Below are 24834 nucleotides of genomic sequence, written 5' to 3' on the forward strand. Positions count from 1 at the left end.
GCTTCACATAAAGAGAACAGAGCCGTATTGCAGTCCAGGATCACTGCAAACACAGTCAAGGGCATGATCAAAACCCTGCAAATGGGGCAAGCTATGGAAGTTCTATGAGAAAGCAAGGCAGATGTTTGTTGCAGATGTTGGAAGTTCCCCTGGAACTTCTATAGATCAAAGTAGTTTGATAAACTAACTGACTAGCTGAATAAAAAAAGATGAAGCAGCAAAATTAGAATTAGGATATTGCAGCTGTCAGGGGGCAGGGATTACCATGGAAAACAGCAAGATCTGCTGCAGCTGAACTACAGTTGAGGGAATAAATGGAAACTGGAAAAACCTTATTGGATTTGCAATTGCTGCAGCTGGAATGAAGGGTAGGAGCTGTTCAAAGAGCTATGCAAGGGTTTTGTAAATAATCTGCCTTCTTCCTCCCAGTTGTACGCCCAGTGGGAGGGGTCGAAGGTTAAGCTAAAGTGCATGCTAAACAATGTGCTGTTTGGAGGAGAAACAGAAAAACCCGCTCACCAAATGTACAGTTGTTTCTGCGGCTTAAGTGCCTTGTCTTCATTCATGATTTTTTAAAAGCCACTCAAGGGTTCTCCCTGGAGTGTTCAGGGTTGTAATGAAATCCACAGGTTCCTCTGCTTCTGCTTTCCATCCCTTCGGATGATTGGTGTGAAATAATGCCAGGGACAGAGTCAGCCTGGTGCAATGTTTGTAAATACATTACTATGCCAAAATGAAAAATAATACAGAATTGCACAGCGGAGTTGGCACCAGGTGTGGAGCCCAGCTTCTCAGAGCTGAAATGACAAATGGCTCTTTGTCACAGCTTCTAAAAACCAAGTGGCGTCCCCAAGGCCATTCTAAGGGGGGTGTTGGAGAAATACACAACGGATTCAAATGTGTGGATTTTGTTGAACCTGAATGGCAGATTCTGCAGCATATTGGCTTTTCCTGAGCTGCAGAGATTCCATGGACATCCAGGAAGGTTTTTCCCAACTTTTCCTAATTGTGCATAAATTTAGTTAGAGAAAAATATGAAAAATAAAACAAGACTGACTGAAAATGCACATTTCTACCTATAGACTATAGTGTGCAAATGTGCATTTGGGGGAAGATGTACATATTTTCAAAGGTGCAAATTTGCACAAGTGTGAATTTGAGTAAGTGCCTACAAATGAGAGAGCTTTGGCTGAGAGATTGTGCAGAAATAATAAATGGAAATAATAGAAATAGAAAATGTGTTTGCACACAATCTTATTCCATCAATGAATGGACAATGCAGCAAAAGATACCCGGCAACTCACACTGCAGACTGAACAGATTTACCAAATCCACAGATCACTATGTTTTAGATCTTGTGCCCCTGGAACAGATCAGAGCAGGGGTAGAGAATCGCCTTCTGCATTAGAGATGGCAGGAGAAATTGGCTGCCTCTTTGGATCACAAGGGCTTGAAGCTTGCTTTCCCATTTTTAACAGGAAAGGTAGTATGCGTAGGCTTGCAATGAGACTATGATCCACCCTCAAACGCTTTGAAGATCAGGATCTACTCATTAAAGACATACTTTTACAAAGAGCTAGTCCCCCCGCACCCTGTGCGCTTCTCAGGCTTCCATTCAAGGATCCACAAAGATCTGCTACGGAGGCCAGCTTGGCCTCCCAGATCCCAGGACAGCAACCTAGCACTGGTGCTGACTTTTCTGAAGTGGGTCAAGCTAGCACACAGTTTTAAAGTGGGCCACAATTTGTATGTGCATGTGTGTGCATGCGCGCACACACACACACTTTAAGCCAGGGATAGTTGCATAAATTGCTGTCTGAATTTATTCCATTTGTGCAAATCACAGCTGCGATTTATGCTGTTTATGCACATTGCAGCTGGAATTTGTGCAGCTTTCCCTGACTTAAAAAATCGAATTGTGGCTTGCTTTGAGAGCAGAAGCTGCAAACCATTCCCCTCCCCCCAGAAACCTCTGAGTGACTCTACTTCCCAACAGATCCCAACACCATTGCTGTAGCATAGAGAGGGCTTGGGAGAGAGGCAAGGTCATCTCTGTTTCTGCAGAGTATGCATAAAGAAAAGAAAAAGAGGGAGTTTCTCTTGCTGTGCACAACTCGAGCAAGCTGGCTTTGCCTCCTTTCCAGAATCACTCGCTCCCTGTACAGACCAAGGTGCCATCCAAGCCCAGTGAGGGTGGGTGGTGGGGATGGGCTCCAAGCCACGCCTGCTGCTCGTCTTGCTGGGTTCGGACAAAAGGGCAGCCCATGCAAGGTGTGGGCAATTATGGAAAGGAGGCCCTGAGCAATGGGCAAATGCAGGACAGTCCCCAGCTGTGCAAACCCACGCACTCTTCCCACCTGCCCCCAAACTGCAGTGGAAATCAGTCCTTTGGGTGCAGCGCTGGTCCTTTGGGTGCAGCGCTTCCAGGGACTGGCTACATTTCCTGCCTGCACTTGGCTTTGTGGAGACCTGCTCTGCAATATCCTTGAATGTTTGTGCCTTTCGCTTCTTGAACCCTAGGAATGCACACATAGGCTGAACATTTTCCCTCCCTGATGCTGGCGTACACATCATTCATACTGGCTGGAAGTTCTGAATTGGGGCTCGCACTAGAATCGGCGTGCACATTGCACCAACTGATCATTGGAAGCTTTTTTCACTGTTCAGTAACAGGACACAGCTCTGATGCAGATCAAGACCAGGTGCATTACAAGTGAGGGACTGAGATCCTGCTCCTGTGTTGCTGTTAACACAATTTTAAGAGCCTTTATTGATGTCAGTGGAGACCTCCCTTTTCAAGCACTATGTACCTACCCGCAGGTAGAACTTAGGGAAGCAAGTGGAGCGCATGGGCCTGCATGCATATGAATCCTCCTTTTTAGGTATGTGGTGCTCTCATTCTGAATTGGGCCACACAGACTTACTCCCAAGTATAAAGAGGGACAGGACTCAGCGACATGCATTGTGATTAGCATAACATGTGCTTGGGCAGCTAGTAGAGGGCTAAGAATAAAATCAGGGTAGATTAGCCTGGAAAGGCCTTAAGCCTGCATTTCTGCTTTTAAAAGAGTCTCCTGGATTTCATTAGATTTTCTTTGTTTAATCACAACTGAAGATATATTATCAGTCAGATTTAGGTCAGATGCTAACAGTGGCTTGCCTATTTTTGGGTAATACTTTATTCAGAGGATGGGTTTAATTATCCATGCATTATGATGGAAACCCCATGGGAGCTGATGCGGCAGACATATCGTGAGACCTACATCCACTGGGGAGAATGCTATTTAAACGAATGTGGAATTAAGCTTGATCATCAGATGCATTCTGATTAAACGCCATCTCGTCTCCCAGCACTGCATGTAAATGGAAGCCATGGCAAATGGCTTTCCACTTTCGGCAGGATGTGGAGTTTAGACATTCACCGTGCAGGTGAGAGACGAAACAGTGAGTGGGATGAAATCACTTCCCAAATTATTAATGAACAAATTATTAGTTTTACTGTTTGCACAATAGTTTAGACTCCTGATCTAACGATGGTGTAACATCCAATCCGGATTTGTGTGCTGAACTACCAAGGGTGGTCCACACGAGGAAGGAACATAAGAAGCATAGGAAGTGCTCATCTATCAGGTGTGCAGTCTTATTGGGCTGGAGGCCAGAGCTTCATGGGATGGCAGGGGGTGGAGCCATGCGCACTGGGTCATTTGGTGACCAACCAATGCCCCAAGTCACAAGGGACGTCCCCCATGACCCTGGCTTCCCCACTGGGAATTGTCCTCAATTGGCACTGCCTTGCGGAAGGCTGAATTCCACCCCTTGGAGAAATCCACAAAGGACCCCATGGCAGATGGGGAACCTGTGTGGGCTGGCTTAGGCTTGTGGGTTGTGGGAACCCTTTCCATGCCTTACCGGGGTTATGCTTGTGCAGATGTCAAGGATTTAACCTTGGACCTTCTACGTGTGGACCACAGGATCCCCACAGGAGAGCTGAAAATCAAACCTTGAGGCGTTCAGTGCAGCCCTGAGTGCACCTCCAACCTCATCACGATGCCCATTCAGGCACCATGGGATGTGCTGAATGAGGCTGCTGGAGCAGGTGCTTCTCAGGTGCTTCCACATATGGAAGATGTGCTCTCCCATCCCAGCAGCTGGGCAGTGGTGGCCACGGTTTGGGCAGTAAAAAGAGGAGCTATTTTTTGCTGCAAGCAAATGGCCCTCTGCAGTTTGCTCGTAGTGCAATTAAAAGCTGGACAAATGTCCACCCCAGCAGGGCAGAAAGAGAAAACGTAGCTTTCAGTGGACTCATGCATGTTATAGGCTGTTTAAAACCTGGGAAGTTCCTCAAGTACTGGGGAGGTTAGGGTTGCTCTTTGCCAGTTTTAAAAAAAGAGCTCATGTTCCTTTCCGGTAATACCGCCAAGTTCCTTGTTACCTTCAGTTCTGCTCATAGCATGGGATCGCTGCAACCCTAAAACAGGTGGAAATGTTTTCAACATCATAACTATTATAGACAAGTCGCATTTCACCAGGGACATCACAGGCGCAAATCTAAGAAAAGCACCTGACATATTCATGCAATGATGTTCCAAAAATGCTCACAAACAGTGATGGATGACTAGCTGCAGATCTGATTTCTTTTATTTTCAAACTCATTTTACCAGTAAGCAAAGAGTATTGCTTCAGCTTCAGGAATATGAGGTTTCTCCTCAGCTGGAGCAATCTTAAAGGAAGATGTCTAAATTCTGTGCAAGAAAGGAGCTGCATGATTCATGTGTTAAAGGGGAAAAAAGATTCCATGAAAGTACCTTTTTGTTGGATACCACCGTTCAATGACACATTACTTACAAGTATCTGAGATTTGGAAGAGTCTGGAAGGCATATCTGTCCATATACACAAGATTGTTTGCTTTTTCAATTCTTCTGTGGAAAATAAAAGAAAACATTCATTGGAAACTGAACCATGCGGGCTGCACCCTTGATTCTGTGAAAAGGAAAAGCAACTTTTCCTGCAAAGCTGTATGTGCCTACTCCAATTTAAGTTTTCCTGTGCACTTTATGAGCTTGGTACTAACTTATATCTTTGCCGAATTACTAGTATTCTCTAGAGGGACAGTGTCCTAACAGCTCACACATGCAAGACAGAGTTTGCCTGATTTTGTCATCTTTTTGCCCCCCCCCCTTTCCATTTTTCTCCCCTACACAAATACATTTGCGGCATGATAAGCACAGAGAATGCACCAGTTTATTGCTGATCCAATTTACTCACATTTCATAGAGTTTAGGAAGATTGGAGAAAACATCCGACTCTACACTTTCCAGGGCGTCGTTCTGAGAAATTTCTCTGTCAAGAAAATGGAAACCGTAAGCCAAGTTGACCTCACTATTTATCAGAAGCGATCTCAGAGCTGTGCTGACGTCTCCTCTTGAAGCGCTCCACTGTGTTTGTGGGGAGATAAATTGAGTGGTGGGAGAACCATTGCACTGAGAATCTCCAGGGGGAAGGGAATCCGGCAACCATTTTGCATCAGTTGGGCTCACTGTTGGTGAGGGTCGTAACAAGTGCCTGTCTTTTTTCCTCCTTTTTACACTGGCCTTGTCAATTGTGTTGGCAACCTGGCCCCCATTCCACATCCTTGCCAATGTCCCACATCTAGTTCATTTCTGGGTTTCTATTTCTTCTCCGCCTCATTCCCAGGGGATTTTGCATGTTATTTTGAATTTCCTGCAGGTGCTTTTGTTGTTGATCAATCACTACGAGGGTTCTGCGGGTTGTTATTTCTATTACATGGCTCTCAGTCACTCTGCAACCTCCCCAAATCCCCAGGCTTCCTAATCTGAGAAAAGCCCCACGGGAGCCTCTTGCTGTCTTCTAGACTGTCACTGAAGTGTGGGGACAGGAGGATTCGCTTTCCGGGCTGTCAGAAAGACGCTTGCACAATGAAAAGCTGGGAACATCCACACCTCCCTTGGCCGTCTCAGAGTGAGGTAAGCCCAAGATCTCTGAACCAGACCCAGTCCAGCCCATCTGCATCAGATTAGGGGAATCTGTCTTGGATCTGAAGGTCCGAGCCAGACATGCAAGAGAGGGAGGCTGCGAAAGAGACCACACCAGTTCATTCCACTGCAAGTGGGGAATCACATTTTCAGTGCTCTCCTATGTTAAAGCTTCCCTACAAAGCAGAACATGAGCACAGCAGAAGGCTCTCTTGGCTCAAACTGTTCTCCCTGGTGTGTTAGTTTAATATTTGCACAGAGTTCCTTGATACATCGCAACGTGTTGCTCTCCCTTTGGCGCAGCCGCTGCAATCTGCTGCCTGTGTAAAGACAGGCAGGCGCATTCATTCTGCTTTTGCTTTTGTAGGCAACATTCTCCAGCAAATGACTGAAGTGGGAGAGATTGATTGACTTCTAGGTAAAGAGGCACAGCACTGTACTTTAGACTGGCCTTCCCCAGTGTGGTCCCTTCGAGAAGTTTGGACAGCAACTCCCATGAGACCTAGCCAGCATGAGCAGGGATCAGGAATTCTGGAAGCTGCAGTCCAGAAACTTCTGGATGGCATCAGGTTTGGGAAGGCTGCAGCTGACTGAGTAAAGCAGGGAGGGGCAACTTCCGGTCCTCTAGATGTTGTTGGACTGACACTCCCATGAGGCCCAGACAGCCAAGCCACTGGCCAGGGATCATGGGAGCTATAATTCAACTGCATCTGCACAGTCACACATTGCCCGCTCCTGTATGAAAGCTCTAAAAATATAGTTGAAGTGTGGCTCCCATCTTTGGGCTTGCAGAGGTTCAGTTACAGTAAACCAACTGAAGCTGTTTCTCCGAGGTGGGGGGGGGGGGGGGGGGGGGGGCAAATTCGTCAGCCCAGCCAGGAACAGGAGAAAGTCTCCAGAAGGGAGAAGGCCCGTGGCCAGGGAAGGACTGAGACAGTCCCTAATTTTACAAGCCCAAGTAGCAGTGCCTGCAGGGGAATCCCTCTTTAGCATTGTTGCATGGAAGAAGACAACTTGTATGGAGCCAAACATCCCAAAAGTGTTTTGCGGAGTTTTCTTACTTTATTTCTCTCCCACAGATCATGTGCAATCTTTCTGTTTGTGTGCAGCATACCGTCTTATGTAACTGGAATTGTACTGTTGTGAAGTACATTTCACAAATTATTCAGTTTTATAGACTTCTGATAAAATATAATATATATTCTGATAGCATGGCCTTACAGTTTACTTGGCAGTAAGTCTAATGGCATTCAGGAGATGAACAGAAGGTTGCAGCCAGAGGGTGCATATTTAGACAGAAAAAGGCCTCCATCTCCCAGCATCCCCAGCCTGACTGGGAAATGCCGGGAGATGCAGGCCTTTCATCTGTCAAAACATGCATGGGTTTGCACCATTTGTTGATTAACAGATGGGTTTGTGCACCCAAATTTAAAAAAAAAACAAAAAACAGGAACTATGAAAGAAGGGCTCAGATATGTTACTGTCTTAGCGTAAAGAGAAATGATTAAAGGGTAAAGTACATTAAAGATGGCTTTTCCTTTCTTTTCCATAATTTAATGATATTTCTCCAGTTATATATGTCCTACTTTTTACAGCTGAGCCCTTCACAAAGCAATTCATAATATATAAAAGCAATGCAAATATGTTAAGCACACGTAAAAACTCAGGGATAATGACCATATAATCTGTCAAAAAAAAAAAAAAAAGGAAAAATGAATCCAGAGAGGCAGAACAAAACATGCTGAAACGGAGAGGCCTTCGGCTGTCCTCCAAAGACAAGAAAGAAAACTCATGTAGCTTCTTGGAGCAGTAAGTTCCATAAACATTGTACCACGAATGGAAGTTTGGTTTTACTATGTTTGAACTTGCTTGGTTTATTCATTTCTCACTTTGGAAGCACTGTCCAATTGGCAAGGCTGTGTTGATGCTGCCTTTGCTTCCCTATTTCAAAAGGCACTTGCACTGCTTATTTGCTAATACGCTAATTCATTTAAATTGGAGGAAGGGCAGGAGACGGCTTGATTTTTCCGCACCAGAGTTGCCATCCAGTGTGGCCAGCTCTAACAGGCTCCATCAGCGTCTTAAGCTACCTGTATAAAGCCAAACCTGATAATGCCAAACCCTTCCGCTGGGATTCTGGGAATGAAATTGGGATACATCTGAAAGCATGTGTTCTACTCCCAAGCCAGGGCTGGCATCATGAGTAGGCATGGCTGGGCACTGGCCAAGGCCCATAACCCCGGCGAGGACCCACCAGCATGAGTCCCCTGGAGTTGCCCCCCTCTTTCCATGGTTACCTGCTCATTCTCCAGCCTCTTGCTCTGGCCTGGGCAACACCAGCAATGATGATGAGGAGACGCTGCTGCCATCTTGCTCACCAGATCTCTGCCTTGATGAGCAAGAGGCTGATGGTCAAACCTGGCAGGTGACCATGAGCTGAGAGGGCAGGCTCAAAGAGGAAGGGGCCCATGCGACGTGTCTTGCCCACGGGTCTTCTGAAACTTGGAGCTGATACTGCCCCAAGATTTTGGCTCTCTCTTCATTAGAAACCCCATGCCTATCTACTCATATCAGAGTTTTATTCTGTGTTTTTAAAATTTTAAATGCATGCATATGTATGTATGTATTTATTTATTTATTGCACCAACATAATCCAAATTTGGTGTGAAGTACTACTGAATTTCAAGATTAGGATTACGGAGTGACTGCAGTATGAGCAAATTTGTTCTTGTGGTTGGCACTGTGTATTCCCAGTAGAACACCTCTCTGAATGCAAACAACAAAGTCCTCCATGACATGAGAAGCCCAACATTATTTAGTTGTTTGAAGAGTTTTGGGATGCCCTTTGGGGCAGAACATCCATGAGGTGGCTTATGTAGAAATGAAAGGTAAAATTAAATCACCATGCCCACTTAGAGATAACAGTAAGAAAGAGAGCAGAGAAAGGCCTTCAAATTGCCCATCAGCCAAGCACATGAGCAGGCACGCAGATTACCAGGTCACAGTGAGATGCATTGCCTTTCTATTTAAATTAAAGCCATTGTTTCTTCATTTGCAGCTCTATTTATTAATTAGCACAGGATACTTTTCTTTTTTGGCACCACATCCCCTTCTCTGGCCATTTTAATTGTTACCCCCTTTGCCTTTCCAGGTAGGTTTGATTTATTTATCTCATTGCAACACTGCCCAATAGCCAGAGCTCTTCGGGCAGTTTGCAACAGCACAGAAAGTGCTGAACATGGCCTGGCGGTTGCGTTGTGCCACGTGCCTGCAAGGAGCCATTTCTGCACCCACCCAGCCATAGTTTGTTCTATGCCTGAACAAACCATAGAACAATGGTTCTCCAGGGATTGGATAGGGCTTGTTGTCCAGGGATTGGATAGGGCTTGTTTTAAATTAAGCCTGGGTGAGCGGCTGTGGTACCCTAGCAGCCCCAAAGAGTGAGCTTGATAAGCTTTTTTGTCTGCCTGAAGGAGACAGGGAGAAGGAACACATTTTAAGTAACCTTATAAATAACATAAAGGGTGAGCAGAAATACAAAACCAAAACAAAACCAAGCACCACCCTGTATATAAATGGCCCACTCACACCAAGAGATGCCATTAAGGGCTGGCTGTATTGCTAATTCCACTACATTACGTGTTATGATGAAGCTGGGAACAGCAGGTGCTTCACAGCAACACAGAATATTTCAGTGCTTTAAAAAAAGCAACAACCCATCAATGGTAAATTAAACAAAACCTTAAAAAAAGACAACAGCTCATCTCCTCTAAAAAATGTGTCTTTTCAGTTTATGAGCCATCTCCTGCAATTCCTGAAGGCAGAACCAAGGGATGCAGCTCCCACTTCCCTGAATGCCAAGCCCTCTTAAAGGAATCATTTTTATTTCAGACCATGCTAGATTTCAAGTAATTATCAGCTTTACCTTGTAATTTACCTGCAGCGGGAAGGGAGTAGAGTGGAAGGAGAGAATGACAAGCCCTGCACTCCAGAGGTGCAGCGGGTGGGGAGAGATGCAGAAGAGCCAAGAAACTGGGGGGCCTACAGAAAAGAGATCAGGGACCCTGAAGCTATCCTTCAAGAGCTTGTCTGAGAAGGCGCATCAGTCGCCTTTCTGGTCTGTCCCCACGCCCTGTGGTGAGACATATTGCATTTCCATTTGCAGCATAGCAGCTATTTCTAAATTTCCATATATAAATATTATTTGAGAGCCAGTGCAGTGTTATGGTGAGAGTCTTGGACTGGGATTGTGGGCAGCCGGGTTCTAGTTGCCACTTGTCCATGAAGTCCATTGGATGACTTTGGGGCAGTCACTGCCTCTCAGCCTAACCTACCTCACAGGGCTGGTGTGAGGATAAAATGGAAAGGAGAACCACACAAGCTGCCTTGGCTTCCTTGCAAGAGGAAAAGAGGTGGGATATGTCACTGTAATTAATGAGCCTATGGCATTCTAATGCAAATCTGTTTCCTTTTTTGTCCTCTTTTTGGCAATATGTTAAGCAGCCACCCTACAAATTCACCATTGACCCCTCTTGTTTCCCTCCTCCTCCAGTGTTTACTAGTCCCCATGGTCTAGTTATGGTCCAGCCTGGAGTATGGTCTGCAGGCATGCAAGGAATCTGCCATGTGGAAGCTAAGCAGGCCTGGGGCTGGTCTGAGCTTGGAGGGGAGACCACTGGAAGCTGCGTGGAGCCACCTTGAATTCCACAGTGGCAGAAAGGTGGGATATAAAGAGATAAATGGTCTGTGAACTTGATGGGGAATATGTGGCCAAACACAACTGAACAAGAAAAAGATCTTGGAGTGATTGTGGACAATACACTAAACATGAACCAACAATGTGATGCAGCTGCCAAAAGGGCAAATGCTATTTTGGGATGCATTAACAGAATGTATTATTTCCAAATCACAAGTAGTAGTAGTTCCTCTATACTCCCCACTAGTCAGACCTCACCTGGAATACTGTGTCCAGTTCTGGGCACCAAGAATTAAGAATGATGCAGGAAATTAGAAAGGGTCCAGTGGAGGGCAAGAAAAATGATCCAGGGTTTGGAAACACTGCCCTCTGAGGAGAGACTGGGAGAACCGGGTATGTTCAGCCTTGAGAAGAGAAGACTGAGGGCGGACATGATATCCCTCTATAAGTACCTCAGAGGGTGTCACAAGGAGGAAGGTCAAGATCTCTTCTTGCTGATGCCAGAGTGTAGGACATGGAATAATCAATTCAAGTTGCAGCAACCCAGATTCAGGCTGGAGATCTGGAAAAGCTTCCTCACTGTCAGAGCAATAGGACAGTGGAACCAGCTGCCTGGAGAGGTGGTGGGCTCTCCCACACTGGAGACACTCAGAGAGAACCTGGACAGTCATCTGAGTGGGATGGTGTAACGTGGTGTCCTGCAACAGCAGGGGCTGGACCCGATGGCCTTCATGGCCCCTCCCAACTCTTCCATTCTATGATTCTATGACTGCCCCACTTCCCCTCTGTGCCCCACACCACACAACGCAAGCAACGTACATCTCCTTCTGCCTTTGCTTGCAGTTTTACAGCAGCCAATGGGTTAGAATCGGCGCTGGTTCTTGGTCATGCTTGTTCTGCAACTACTCAAGCCCTGCTCTACCAGAAAGAAGGATTTATTTTTTAAAAGAGCTCATGCAGTTTTTTATTTTCATCAGTTCACTAGCTCTGAAGTTGTGCAGAATTGAGAGAACGGGAAAAATGAAAGAAACAAAGGGGAGGAGGGAAGCTTCCCAGTTGCACACTGTACCCTTAGTCACATTCTAGAATTAATTTGAATGAATTATCTGTTAATTTTGAAAGCCTTGACATACTTGCAGCCCCCCTCCATAAACAGTTTTAAAAATACCCAGTATTGTCTCCTTTGGTGCATGACCCAAGAATTACCATAGCAACTGGTCTCCCAATTAGCCTTCAGCTGCTCACAATCGATATGATTAGACAAGGTCAGCTGCAGAACAAATAGTATGGATTTCGTTAAAAGGCTATGGCAAATCAGGAATAGGAAGAAAAGGGAGCGGACAATTGAATAATTTTCTTCTTGGGCACAAAAGCGGTCTCTTGCTTTTAAAAATGCACAAAATCAAAACATGCATCATTACTAATACTGTCATAGCAATATACAGATGGCAACACTTGTTGGGGAAAAGACCTGAGCTTTCAGTGGTGTAGCTCTTTCTCTGCATCGGTGTGTAAATCAGGGTTCCTGAAATCAGCAGCATCCATCCAGAGAATGGCTGGTGCCAGGGCTTCCGTGGTTTTAGTGTGACACTAGCTGGTTCAGCTCCCCATGGCTCCCATTGAGTACTATGGAATGAAGTGCGTGGCAATTTGGACACCGTTGGGGGGATGGCGAGAGTGTTGCCTTGGGAGCTCAGAAACCTGAAATCTCTTTAATTGTCATCAGAGACCTCAAAGGGTGAACAATCCCTAGAAGTTATGATTGAATGTGCAGAAGCTTTCCAAGCTTATTCTGCCTCACTGGGCAAGCAGCAGCTCACCTTCAATGGGCTTTACTTTCAGTAAGGCAAGGTGAGAGCTCCCATATTCACTGAGGCATCTGGACGGCCAGGTAATCCCTGTAGCTGGGGAGTTTTTCCCACCAACTCCTTCCAGTAAAAGGATGCTAAGGTGTCTTACAACCCCGACTTTTCTTTTCCCAACAGAAAGGGACAAGGCAAAGGAATTGCCAGGCCAGACCCATCCCAATAATATTAATGGCAGAGTAGGGATGTAACTTCACACACACATTGTATAAGATACTGCATATATTATATATGGGAACATGTAAAACGGCTTATAGGCACCCCTGAGATGGGGATTAGAGCATTCATCAATTGCTTGTGACTCACATGCACTGAACTAGGAGTGGGGTAGCGGTTCAGGGCATGGAACTGGGACTCAGGCGATCCGAGTTCTAGTCCCCACTTGCCCATAGAGCCAACTGGGTGACTTGGCCAATCACAGACCCTTAGTCCTACCTACCTACCTACCTCACAGGGTTGTTGTTGTGAGGATACAATTGAGAGGAAATGAATTATGTGCACTGCCTTGAGTTCCTTGGAAGGAAGAAAAGACAGAATATGAATATAATTAATAAATAAACTGGGAGAAATGGCCAGATTTGCTGTGGTCACTCAGATGTTTCTCAGTATGGATGCTGTAGATTGCAAAATTTTTAGAATGTTGATATCTGTTAGACATTTTATAGTATTATGATCTTTGGTTCAAACTGTAAGTTCATGGCCATACTACATACGGCATGCTATTCAAATAAATAAAGTATAATCATCTGCCATGTCTTTTAACAAAAAGAAGCTTAGAGGACGATCCATTTCAAAACCACAGCACAGTGGGAAGGGGTTAATCCTTTCCCCTTTGCATCCTTTTCTGGCAGAAAATCTTTTAACATGCTTTGTCACCCCCAAAGTGCTTTGTGCAGCGTATCTTGGATGTGTGTGTCTTTTTTCCCCCTGGCAGGCAAATGGCATAGGGAACACACCCTCTCCCTGGGTCATGGTCCTAATCCAGACTCCTGCTTTTGGTAAGAAACAGATGTGGTAAGTTTAAGCCACAGTGGTTAAATTAAATAAAGATTTGCTGCCTTTCTGTGGCACCCAGGTCACCCGCCTGAGCGACAGACATCTACTTGGCCTGGGGGACCGATGTGGCAAAGACTCGGGCCAAAACATGCTGGCTGACCTGGCTAAATTTAGAAGCTGCATTTCTGCAGTCCGTCACTCTTGGTCTGATCATGCCCAAAGTTGTGAAACAAGGATAGGCAAAGGCTTGCTCTGTGACAGCGGCTGTGAGTTACTTGCAGGAGTGATTGGTTCTTGTAACTTTTTCAAAGAGTGGTAAGAATAGCACAATGGTCAAGGCCGCTCCCATCTATTGGCCTTGGTGATAAAAAGCTCACTGCCAGGTGCTCCATTTGTAGGCTGCAAGGAGCAAAACAAACAGACCAACTCGCTCTGTTACTGAGCCACTGCTCACACGCCCAGAAACTGCCTTGAGCAGCATTGCCAAGTTCCAGCTCCTTTGCTGCAAAACTTCACCACCTGTGCTCCCACAGAGGACTCATGAGACAATTATTTCCATGGCCAAATTTTTGGGAAGGATGGACTATCCTTGGCAACCCCCCACACCTTTGAAGCTTGCTAGATATCAGGCTAGGCGCCATCTTGCCAAGTCCTGAGGATGTGACCAAAATAGTGGCCCGGCTGGCCCAGCGTCTGCTGCAATCAGGGCAGGGCATCTGCAGTCAATGAAAATGGAGCTGGCCAGCTCTGCCCTGCTTGTCTCATCACAGAAGGTTTGGAGGGTTGGTCCTAGAAGGGAGTAAGAGAAGAGCTGCCCATCTGCAAGGAGGCTATTGTTTGGTTGAGGTGGAACAGCAAATGGTAACTCTCCCATCTCAAGTCAAGGTGTGCAGTGCCCAAACCCAGTGAAGTTATTCTGGAAAACCTCTCACAAGAGGCTCTCCCACTTCTTTGTGGTGAAATGCACATGAAATAGCACTGTTCAGTTTACTTCCTTCAGGAGTAGTTGCTGGCCCTGCAGGACTGCTGCAAGGTGTTGCTCCTCCTTGGGTGGGCAAGATTCGGCGGGCCTTTCTCTCCCCATGTTGCCTTGAGTTGGATCTGTTTTGCTGTAGCATCGGCAGGGGCAGCATCCTCCAGAGGGAGGCCTTGTGGGTGAGGCGGCCTCGGAGACAGCACATGGGGCTGAACCAGTATTCCTGCCATCTCAGCAAAGTGGCAGCTGTGGTACCAGTGGGCTTTGAGGAAGGGCCCTTTAATTCAGTGGGGGACACAGAGCGTGGTGACCTCTCTGCACATCTCCTAATGCCAGTTGACCACCTAATTATTCGCGGCACAGTGTGTTTAGTCACTGGCATCCTCACTGTCTTTTCTCCCTGCAAGCCACCCCTTTTTGGGGATGCTATCTTAAATTTTAGAAGGCCTACAAACATTAAAAGATTGTCCTCTTTTGCTTGGGGTAAAATGCATGTTCAGAGCCATGAAAAGTCAAGAAAGGGTGCTGTGCATCATTTCTAGCAATGTGGAGACTGCAACAGATGAGTTATTTCTCTTTGGACACATGAGATTACATGATCTACATGTGCTTCACTCTGCATTGTAATATTTGGATCACATTTGCAGCATCCTTGAAGAAGCAGCTTCTGAATTCCAGTCTAATGAAATATGTATGATCCAACTAAAATAATTCCTTAAAACGGAACAGAAAGGGCTATTTGATGAAGGCATGGAGGCAAGCACTGGCTATATGCCAGCCATTCCTTAGTCCTTGGGTACAGAAGCTGATCTTACGGACATGTGAAATATTTTTTTTTTCAGAGGATCAGCATATTCACATTTCAGTTTTTTTAAGGCACAATCCTATGCACTTTTAGACAGAAAAATGGCCTACAACTGCCCGCATGCCCCAGTTGGCATAGGACTGAAGCACTCTAAGATGGAGACCATTTGGGTTTGATTTATCAGCTTTTAGTTTGTTAATAGCATTGAGAACTTCATCTTTTCTTGAAAACAGCAGGCAAACTGGTGTCTTTACGGAGGCAACGGTATTTTTTAAACTTTACAAATTTGCAGAGAGTCACCCATCTGAGATTTATTGCTCTTTGCTGTGCCCTTGTTTGGGGTCTTGCAGATGATTTGTGAGTTTAGATAATTATTGGTAAGAATCCTTACCTTCTCCTTGCACAGGTCCTTAACCTACATGTACACTTGACTTCTGTTTAACTTGGTTACTTCATCTCTGAGGCTCCCTGGAAAGCCTGCCTTCTTATATAGGCGTGACTTTCTTACCCTAAATGCTGCTGCAGCCATTCAGGTTAAAGGGTCTCATTTAAAAACAAACAAAAGATGATGTACCTCAGCTATTGGTCTACGTGACTTTCCAGTGGGTAGAAATCTAGTTCATTTGAGTTCCCCGAAACTGGAAAGGACAGGGATTAAAAAAAAAAAAAAAAAATCAAAGGAATTAGATCAGGGAATTAAGGAGAGTAAGCTGTTTGATCTTTCATGGGAATGAAAAGGGCAGAGTCAGAGAACTTGGCTCTGGGTATGCTTTGTAGAATTGCATGGACCAAGTTTGCACAGTCACAGGGGGAGAAGTAAGCCAACTTGTAAAGTTCTGGGGTGGCTTGTTAACCACAGCAAGAAGCCACCCTGGCTGGGTTCACATGACATGGCAAGTTGTACCAGTGAATGCAGTTATGCAAATCCCCTAGTAGCTTGTTTCACCCTCCATGATTGTGTGAACAAACCCGCTCTGGTTTTGTTTTAATAAATGAAAACCTGAACTTGTCTAGTTGAGATGAGGGCTATACCAAGATTTTAGTTTATGACCTGCCCAAGCCCATCTAGCCATCTTGAGGTTCATTAGACTTCCATCTGGACTGAGGCCAAAGTTTATGTCCAAAAGTTGACCGATGGCGTTAGTGCTTTTGCCCAAGTGAATTCCCTTGTGGTTCTATTTCTCTTAATTAGGGTAAATATATTATTTTTCCTGTTTCCTCCTCCTCCTCCTCCTGAAATGTCTCTTTATCCATTCTGCCCATTGCATGGCTCATTCATGATCGCTGAAGCACGAGGAACCCTTGCTTTCTTGTAGCTCCCCCAGCAATGCCTTGCCATTTTCTTTGCACCAACCTTGACTTTTATACACTGAATCTTAACTCTCCACTGCCATCTTCTCTTACTCTACCAAAGCTGTTAGGAACATCCTGCCAGTCCAGTGCAGAATGGCCACTTACCCCTTGCCCCCAAAGAGGCAATGCAACACTAAACAAGGGGCCAAAGAGGACACAGGTGTGCACAATCTATTTAATAGGAACGGAGCAATCCTATAGTCCTTTGGCAATATGTCAAGGACCGTAGGATTTTTCAGACCCAGATCCAGGGCGGGAAAAGATTGCTAACCTTGGATCTGCACTTGGATTTCCCTGTGGCCAGTTTACCAGTTGCCTCTTTGAAACTATATAGCAACTTCGGAAAAGGTGTTTAGGGCTTGGGAAGAGACTCGCATCACCACAATTAGAAAGCCCCACTGGGCCACCTAGCAGCACCACCTCCATGCTTCTTGTGCTCTGCATCTTATATCCATAACCCTCCCAATTTGGATGCCTACAGGCAGCTCGATCAGACTGGACCCTACATTATTTGCATAAATGCAAATTTAGGTGGAAAGATTCTAATTCAAATGTAAATACAGTCAGTTCTTGCTCTCCAGTCTGGTTTTCCAGGCCTAACTGTGGTTGATGGGCCACTTCAAGGACCCTACATGTCCTTCTTATGGTTCTCTATCTTGTAGAGGAGGCCTTCAAACAGAGAACTGTCCCCTCCAAAGTCGGACACAGTCATCCTAGCCCAGTAGAAGGGGTTGGATCTACTAATACATCATTTTCTTTTGTGCAATCAAAGACAGTAAAACCAAACATCCATGTTTTGGCTACCAATGTCCTTGAGCTAATTTCTGCATTTTCTGGAAGTGTCATGTAGCATCCAGGATGTGTACACCACAGCTCTGCAAAAGATCCCCAAAAGTACTTTCAGCTCCGTCAGGAATTTGCAGATACACATGAGTGAGGCTGACTGTGTTCCTCCATGCCTGCATTTTCAGCTCCGTGTTGCCGGCTGCTCCTCTGCTTGGAAGACTGGATGCAAACCAGACCGGCTCATAGGAGCATGAAATGCGCCATGTTGCCTACCAGTAGCACTCCTTTGGGCACTGGAGGGACAACAGAGAGTTTCATAAGCTAGTCTCATAAAATTGCTGTTATGCAGAGCAAAATGGCTCTTTCAGGCAATTTATTCTGGGAATCAGGAAGGGGCAGAAAAGGGTCCTGTCTTTAATTTATGTTGTTCTATTTTTAATGTCAGGGAAGAGGGAATATTCTGCCTCAGGCACCTAAATCACTTGGCCGGCCTTGGGTTTTGTCCCGTCCGGTCCTGTCCGAGCCTGAGGGGGACTTGCATCTCCAGAGGCACTGCTGGTAGGGCAGATTTGCAGCACATACAGGAGGGTTATAAGAAGATACGTTTGCCAAGATAGAGCCAAATGGACCTGCAGACGGAGCCCCGTGGAATGGACTGGCCTGTGCGTGTCCCCACATTGGAAGAAAATGTGCTTCCTCAGCAAGAGGCTGAGGAAGTTGCAGAAGCAGGGAACAATGTCCCCCCAGTGGTGCCTCCCCAGTTCTGTGTCTCCCTCTAAATTTGAGGAGGAAGCAAGGTTGGAGGAGATGAGTAGTGCTCCTTATCTTGGCTGCTGAAGCAGAACAGCTACTCTCTTGCCTGAGGCAGCCAAAAGGCTGGTCCACCGACTTCAAGGCTGACGAGTGTGAGGGAGTTTGCTGAGCACACCTGTGGATGATTTATTTTGCCTTTCATTACCTGGAAACCATATGTCTGCCTTGTATAACGTGTGAAAGAGAGGGAGGGAGAGGGAAACTGGGGAGGCCACTTGTGACAACCCCGACAAATGCCATTAACCAGCAGACGAAAAGGCAAACCGAACGTTAAACAGCAGAAGTGACTTTCATTTGAAAATATTGCGCCGAATGGTGGCGACGCCGTGGGGAAACAGTTCTGAATACGGCAGCTTTGAAAATGGGGTGTATGTGTGATGAATATGCAAATGAGACCAATCAGCATCGGCAGCATCTGCAGATGAGGAGTAGCAATGAAATGTGAAATAGCTCACAAATCAAACCTATAACCCATAAAACATTCATTGGAAATATTCATGATGATGTAGGAACACAAACTATATAATCAAGTGATATATTTGCATATAAAACAGGAGAGACCCCTTGTGTGAGCGTCTTCTCTCCGCCCCATAAGATCCTGCACAACCAACCCCCCCCCCCCACAAGATTAAAGTCAACGGTAGGCTATTTCAAGAAAGCGGCTATTAATAATGTGATGCCTCCATGTGGTAAAATGCATTTGCCTAGAGTATACAAATTAGGTACTTCAATACACATACCGTGCACTGCGTTAGCACAAAGCTGAACTGCTATATATATTCCTACAATGGTTTCATTCGGCTGCAGAGGTTTAGTGAATTAAAAATTCCATGTCTGTGAGAGGAAAGGTTGGCTTCAGATATGCTCTCATGGACTCATTTGCTGTGCTTTGTATAGGAGCGATTGATAGAAAACTTCCCTGTGCGCGGGGGAGATCTCTTTTCCATGGAGGAAAAGTGTTAATATCGGAACAAACATTGCTGCTGATCCTCCCAGGGGGCCCCTGAGTAAGGATGAGTTGAAGGTCCATGGAATTCATCCTTCTAGCATTTGCAGACTTCCTCACCTGCTCGGTCCGAGTGAGCTGAGAAGTCTGCGAATGCTCCTGGAATGAAGGTTGTGCAATTCGGAACCTTCCTGCATCTCATGTGCAAACAAAGGCTGACCCGTGTGGTGTGGAAGAGGGATGCGGCTTGTGTGGCGTTCATGCAGGGCTTGATTCCTGATGAGCATTGTGTGAAACCTGGGTGTGCTCAGACTTTGGGAACTGACCCCAGGGAATCCAATGGACTCGCCCTCAAAATGGATTCCACGCACATGTGAGTGGGGTCATGGGAGGAATGTGGAACCATGCAGTCCCCGTGAACTGGGTGGTTTAGACCTGCAGGTCAGTCGTTCAGGAAAGCCGACTAGAGGGGAGCCAGCCTGGTTTCTGGAGCTCTGGGGGCTGCGGAGCTGAATAACTGTTCTGTCTCTTATTGCTGGAAATAAAGGAAATATCCTTCCAGCTGCACTTTAGGATAGCTGTTGGCTGGTTGCTCTGGGGAGGGGACACTTTGGAAGGGTCAGTGGCTTGCTGAACCAGAGGACAGCTTAGGCTGGCTGGTTGCACATGTTTTTCCAGCAAGCATTTCAAGGTTTTCCTTGGCAAAAACGGGCTCGGGGTTGCACTGGTCTTGTTGCACCAGGGGAGGGCAAGCATCACGTTGGGAGTTGCCTTTTTGTTTCACTGGAATCCCAAGATGCACCAGCTGGAGGACACTGTAAAATAACCCTCTTGGACTGTCTGTGGAGGCCAAGGTGGAATCAGGTTTTAGCAGCATGGGCTGGTTCAGTGCCTGTAGCCCTGTCTAGGGAAAGCTGACCTAACCCGTGACACATGCCTTGGCTACCTGCAGGTTAGAGTGCCATAATGCAGAATCCCCAACCCTTATTGAAAGTAAGTCTGAAAGTGCAACTGGTACAGGATAGAGCAGCAAGAAGGCTTGTGTGAGCTTGACCTCCTCAAACCTGGAGCTGACCTGGCTCCCTTTCACAAACAAATGAATGAATGAACAATGTCCAGCTGTGGAAGTGAGTTATCCCTTTCGCAGCTCACATTATCAATCAGTTCCATTATGATGCTCTACTGTATCTGCTTGTAAGTGCTTTCTGATCATCTCTGTTATTGAACAACCTAGTTGTACAGACATAATGGCAAAAACCTTGTTTTGGAATACTGGTTCCCCAGACCCTCACTTTATTTCACATTTTCACAGATCTTTAGCTGTGAAAGAGCATGTTCCTATGGGACCGATGAATCTGATAGCTTAATTAAAGCACTGGGCAGGCCTCAGAGAGAGAAAAAATAACCACAACCAAGACAAGAGCCATAGAAAACCTTGTATAAAATAGAAATACTGAGTGAAAATGGAGGTACATACATTTTTTCAACTTCAGAAAATCCAGAGAAAGCTCCTTTAGGGATGATTCTTACTTTGGTGAGGAAAAATATCCTGAAAGCAGAAGGAAAATGCATATTTTATGTATTTAGCATAATAAACAATTAGTTTTGGCTCACAGTTTGGACAAAACATGGGCATCCCATGCCAAGGAAACCCACAACTCAAAATAAATGCATTTGTTTTCATGCCAGCCTACTTTGTTTGAGTGAAGCTACGTCAGGTCGGAATTGCTGCCTCTCAGGTCTCCATGATGGTGTCAATCTGATAAGCCTGACGCACAATCGAAGTGGCACATTGGGCACTGCTGTTATGCCACCTCCTACCATCTGCTTGGCTGGAGACGGCTTACCTGTAAGAAGGGTCTTGGATGCTACGCATTCACTCGCAGCAATGAGACGGAAGGGGCAAAGCAGAATGGTAGAGCATATGCTTTGCATGCAGAGTGTTCCAGACTCACTTCCTGGAATCGTCAGCTAAAGCTAGTCAGAAACCCTGCTTCTAGGCAGTATCGATAATACTGAGCTAAATACACAGTTACTTTTAACCTACAAAGACTGGTTTTAACCTATAAAACCTTACACAACTCAGATACCTGCCAGAGTGCTTCTCCCAATCTGACCCTACCTGGATAACTGGGATCCAGGGGTTTACATGGTTAGTTGCTTCTCCTGAGGGCATCAAACCTGTCAGGTTTCAGACAAATAGGTGCCAAGAACTTTGTACAAGATCAGCCTTAACATTGATGGGAGGGATCCAAAAAAGGATGTGATTATTTCCCTATGTTTTCATGGGCAATTGTTAACAAGATGGCACACAGCAGAGAGATGGCCCTAGCAGTGAAATGTACATCCCCACGCAAGGTATGGTGGAATTTTTGTTTTGTTTTGTTAAAAGGTAGTGTTCTAATTGTGTGTGTTTGCAGGGGGAAGTGATTGCCCCTTATCCCCCATTGAGTTTTTGGTTTTGTTATTTGGTAATTTGTACAAAAATGGGCTATGCCATAGAGCTGTCCCTAGAAAAAAAACCCTGCAAAGTTTCCAAAGGATAGGTGCAGTGGCTGGGGAATTATAATGAATTGTTTTCTGCTCAATTTGCATCTGTCCCGGAAAGAGCAATTGGGAAGAGGTAGAAGATGGTATGTCCAATACAAAGTGGCAGAGCCAGAAAGATTTGAAAATCCAACATTTTCCAAGCAAGCACCTCATGGTACACCCTCCCAGGTCCTACCGATGACCCCATATATCTTTTAATGGCCCTACATCTTGGTGAAAGGGCTAGAAATGTGAACTGAATGCTGGATAAGTCTATATTACTTCAACATCCCTCTTCCAAAGTGCTGGGATCATAATTAACTGTGATTCAAGACTAGAGCTGACTAGAGGGAGACACCCCTCTTCTCTCCCTTTCCTTAAATTGAGAGCTTGGTATCAATTTTTGGAGACACCATGTATGTTTCTGCACTTCCAAACCCATCCAAATTTTCAGGGGTGTTCAGATTTGGGTTTGTTCCATTTTGAAGAAGCCATGCTTTGATTTCAAGAAGCCAATCCTATCCAAATCAATTGGCCTGATTTATGTGAGGATTTGGCATTATTAAAATTTAAAAATTTAAAAGAGCCATTTCCTGCATGATATTGCACATTGGGTATATGCATAGGATGATACAGAAAAGAGCCACAACAAAGAGGTCTTTGGTCTCCAAGAAGCATTTGTGTCTCCCGTAAGCTAAAAGTTACAGGTCATTCTGGTTGCATGTTAATGAAATATAAATTTCCTACATTATTATGCTACCCTTCCATCAAGGAGATTAAAGTGGTCTACATACCTCCCCCCCCCCCCCCCCCCCCCCCCCATGATTCCTTCCTCACAACCGTCCTTTGAAATAGGCAGAGATAGCAACTGATCCAAGACCTCTCAGCAAGCATTGTGGCTAAGTGCACATATGAATCCCCCTAGTCTGCCAATCAAACCACTACATTATGCCACCTTTGAATCCCATCTTGTGCCCCACAAATCACAGCGGGTCACAGAACCATGTCCACTGGTATGAGTTCATCATGGGGATGTGTCTTTGTGACTTGCGGGGGTTTGGTAGAATTGACCTCCCCATCTTGTGTACTAGTTTTGCGATGGATCCAGGACGACAAAGCTCATCAGCCTAGTTCATAGATATCACTGATGTATGGTTCACAATGTGTGCATGAACTTCTGTGCTCCCATAACTCTTCCCCTCCTTTGGTGCTGCAGAGAGTATAAGATGAGAAGCTTTTACTTCTCTTTTCAACTAACCACAGTTACTTGATTTGTTTGAACCAAGACTGTGCTTAGTGTTAATGATGGTTTAAAACAGTCTTCCCTACCCTTTTCCAACCTGGTATGTTCTGGATGTGTTGGACTACAGTGCCCATCATTCCCAATGGAATGGAAATAATGGAAGTTGCAATCCAGTGGAGGTTCAGTAAGACTGGTTTAAGGAAATAAGTTGATCTTGAATCACAGTCTACAATCTTGAGTTGCTTCCCTAAACCATACTTAGCACTAACTAGAGTTCTCAGTTTGGAGAAATGGATAATTGGCAATGTTTACATGTAAACACCATATTTATAAGCACATTCAGAAGCACATTGTGCCCCCTACTCATACATTTGAGTAGGGAGCACAAGTAGAAACAGGCACCCAAGTTTTCCATCCCATGTTCTGCAAGGACAACAAATGAATCCTGACCACTGAAAATGACCATATTATTGGGTATTTATGGAAGTTTGTCTCTTGATCTTCTTGCCTTCAGAACTGAGAATTTCCCTGCAAAGCCACTAATAATACCAAGATCATATCAACATCAAGCCACCTCTCACAGTCTGCTTCTGCTTAGGAGTGACAGTTAATTGTTTCTTGAATTATTGCCCTTCTTGTCTCAGCAGTCTTGGCTGATAGATGCATCTTCACTTTTATCTCCTCAGAACACCAATTTCTTTCCTAATAGCAATGGTGAATCAATTCTTCTTTTCAATATTGTTTTAAAGTTCCCTTTTCTCTTGCTTTTCCATCCATCCCATGCTTAAGCCTCTGTGTGGTGACTGAAACGCGAACTTGTTGCTATCTGCCGCATAATTTTACGGGTCATGCCCGCAATCTTTGAACTCTATTTTCTAGCAGTGTCTTCTGCCACCAGTGGAGCAAATCTGAGGCGTCTACTCTGATGGGTGCAGCTTGTGTATTTACTTTCAGAATGGAAGGTCCTGTATTTTTGTGTTACTAGGCTATATATCTGTGTTGAAATGTGTTCTGTAGCCATGTTAAATATCTCACAGAATCAACACTGTTAAAGGAGAGGGTCAAGTTTGAATTACCAAGTAAGGAACTTGTTATTGTATATACCTGCCTGCTCCTTAAGATCAGCTTAGGAGGCCCTTCTACGAGAACCACCCCTTGGGGAAATAAGAGGCATGGCAAATAGGTGAAGGGCCTTTTCTGCTGCTGCCCCCCATCTCTGGAACCCCCTCCCTAGGGAAATTCTCCTGGCGCCATCTTTGCTTTCTTTTTGGCACCAGGCAAAAGCATACTTCTAAAAGAAATTCTTTAATATCTAAGCCCTTTAGTGAGTGCTGGTGGACCTTTATTGGTTTTATTATATTGTACTATTTTTCATGTTTTATGATTTTATTCTTTTAACTGTTTTATGCTACTTGATCGTGTGAGTCGCCTAGGGAGGCTACTCTGGCAGTTATAGGTGGCATATAAAGATGTGAATAAATAAATAAACAAACAAACAAATGTTGTCTTCTTCAGCAAGTTCCAAGTGGGTTTTTAAAGCTCACTTTTTACAAAATGTGTATTTTTAATTTGTGATCGGATAAACAAAAACAAAAGGAGAAAGAAACAGTGTTGATTCTTAGTTGGACAACCGTGTGTTGAGAATTTTATGCACGGAGCTGGCTGGAGCCAAGGGTCAGACTAGATGGCCCAGGAGCCCCTTCTGACTTGTTTTTTTTCTATGTTCGTATGTTTAGTTCAAAACTGATCAAAATTTTAATGCAATATCTTAGATAAGCACAAACAGTCTGTATTGACTACGACTGTTGACTGCAGGATATGTGTTCAATGCA

General features: G+C 45.1%; 1 protein-coding gene across 2 annotated transcripts in view; it reads right to left on the reverse strand.

Moving 5' to 3' along the window:
- FSHR (follicle stimulating hormone receptor) overlaps positions 1–24834 on the reverse strand; it is a 102612-nt gene that overhangs the window by 39068 nt on the left and 38710 nt on the right. For both annotated transcript variants that reach the window (XM_044428875.1, XM_044428873.1), the window contains exons 2-4: positions 20708–20779; positions 5267–5341; positions 4846–4920 (exon numbers count right to left, since the gene is read on the reverse strand). In XM_044428875.1, the coding sequence (XP_044284810.1) occupies positions 4846–4920; positions 5267–5341; positions 20708–20779 (222 nt within the window). The remainder of the gene's footprint in view (positions 1–4845; positions 4921–5266; positions 5342–20707; positions 20780–24834) is intronic.

This window comes from Varanus komodoensis, unplaced genomic scaffold (assembly GCF_004798865.1).
Source record: "Varanus komodoensis strain SLA01 unplaced genomic scaffold, ASM479886v1 scaffold2, whole genome shotgun sequence".
NCBI classification, from domain to species: Eukaryota; Metazoa; Chordata; class Lepidosauria; order Squamata; family Varanidae; genus Varanus; species Varanus komodoensis.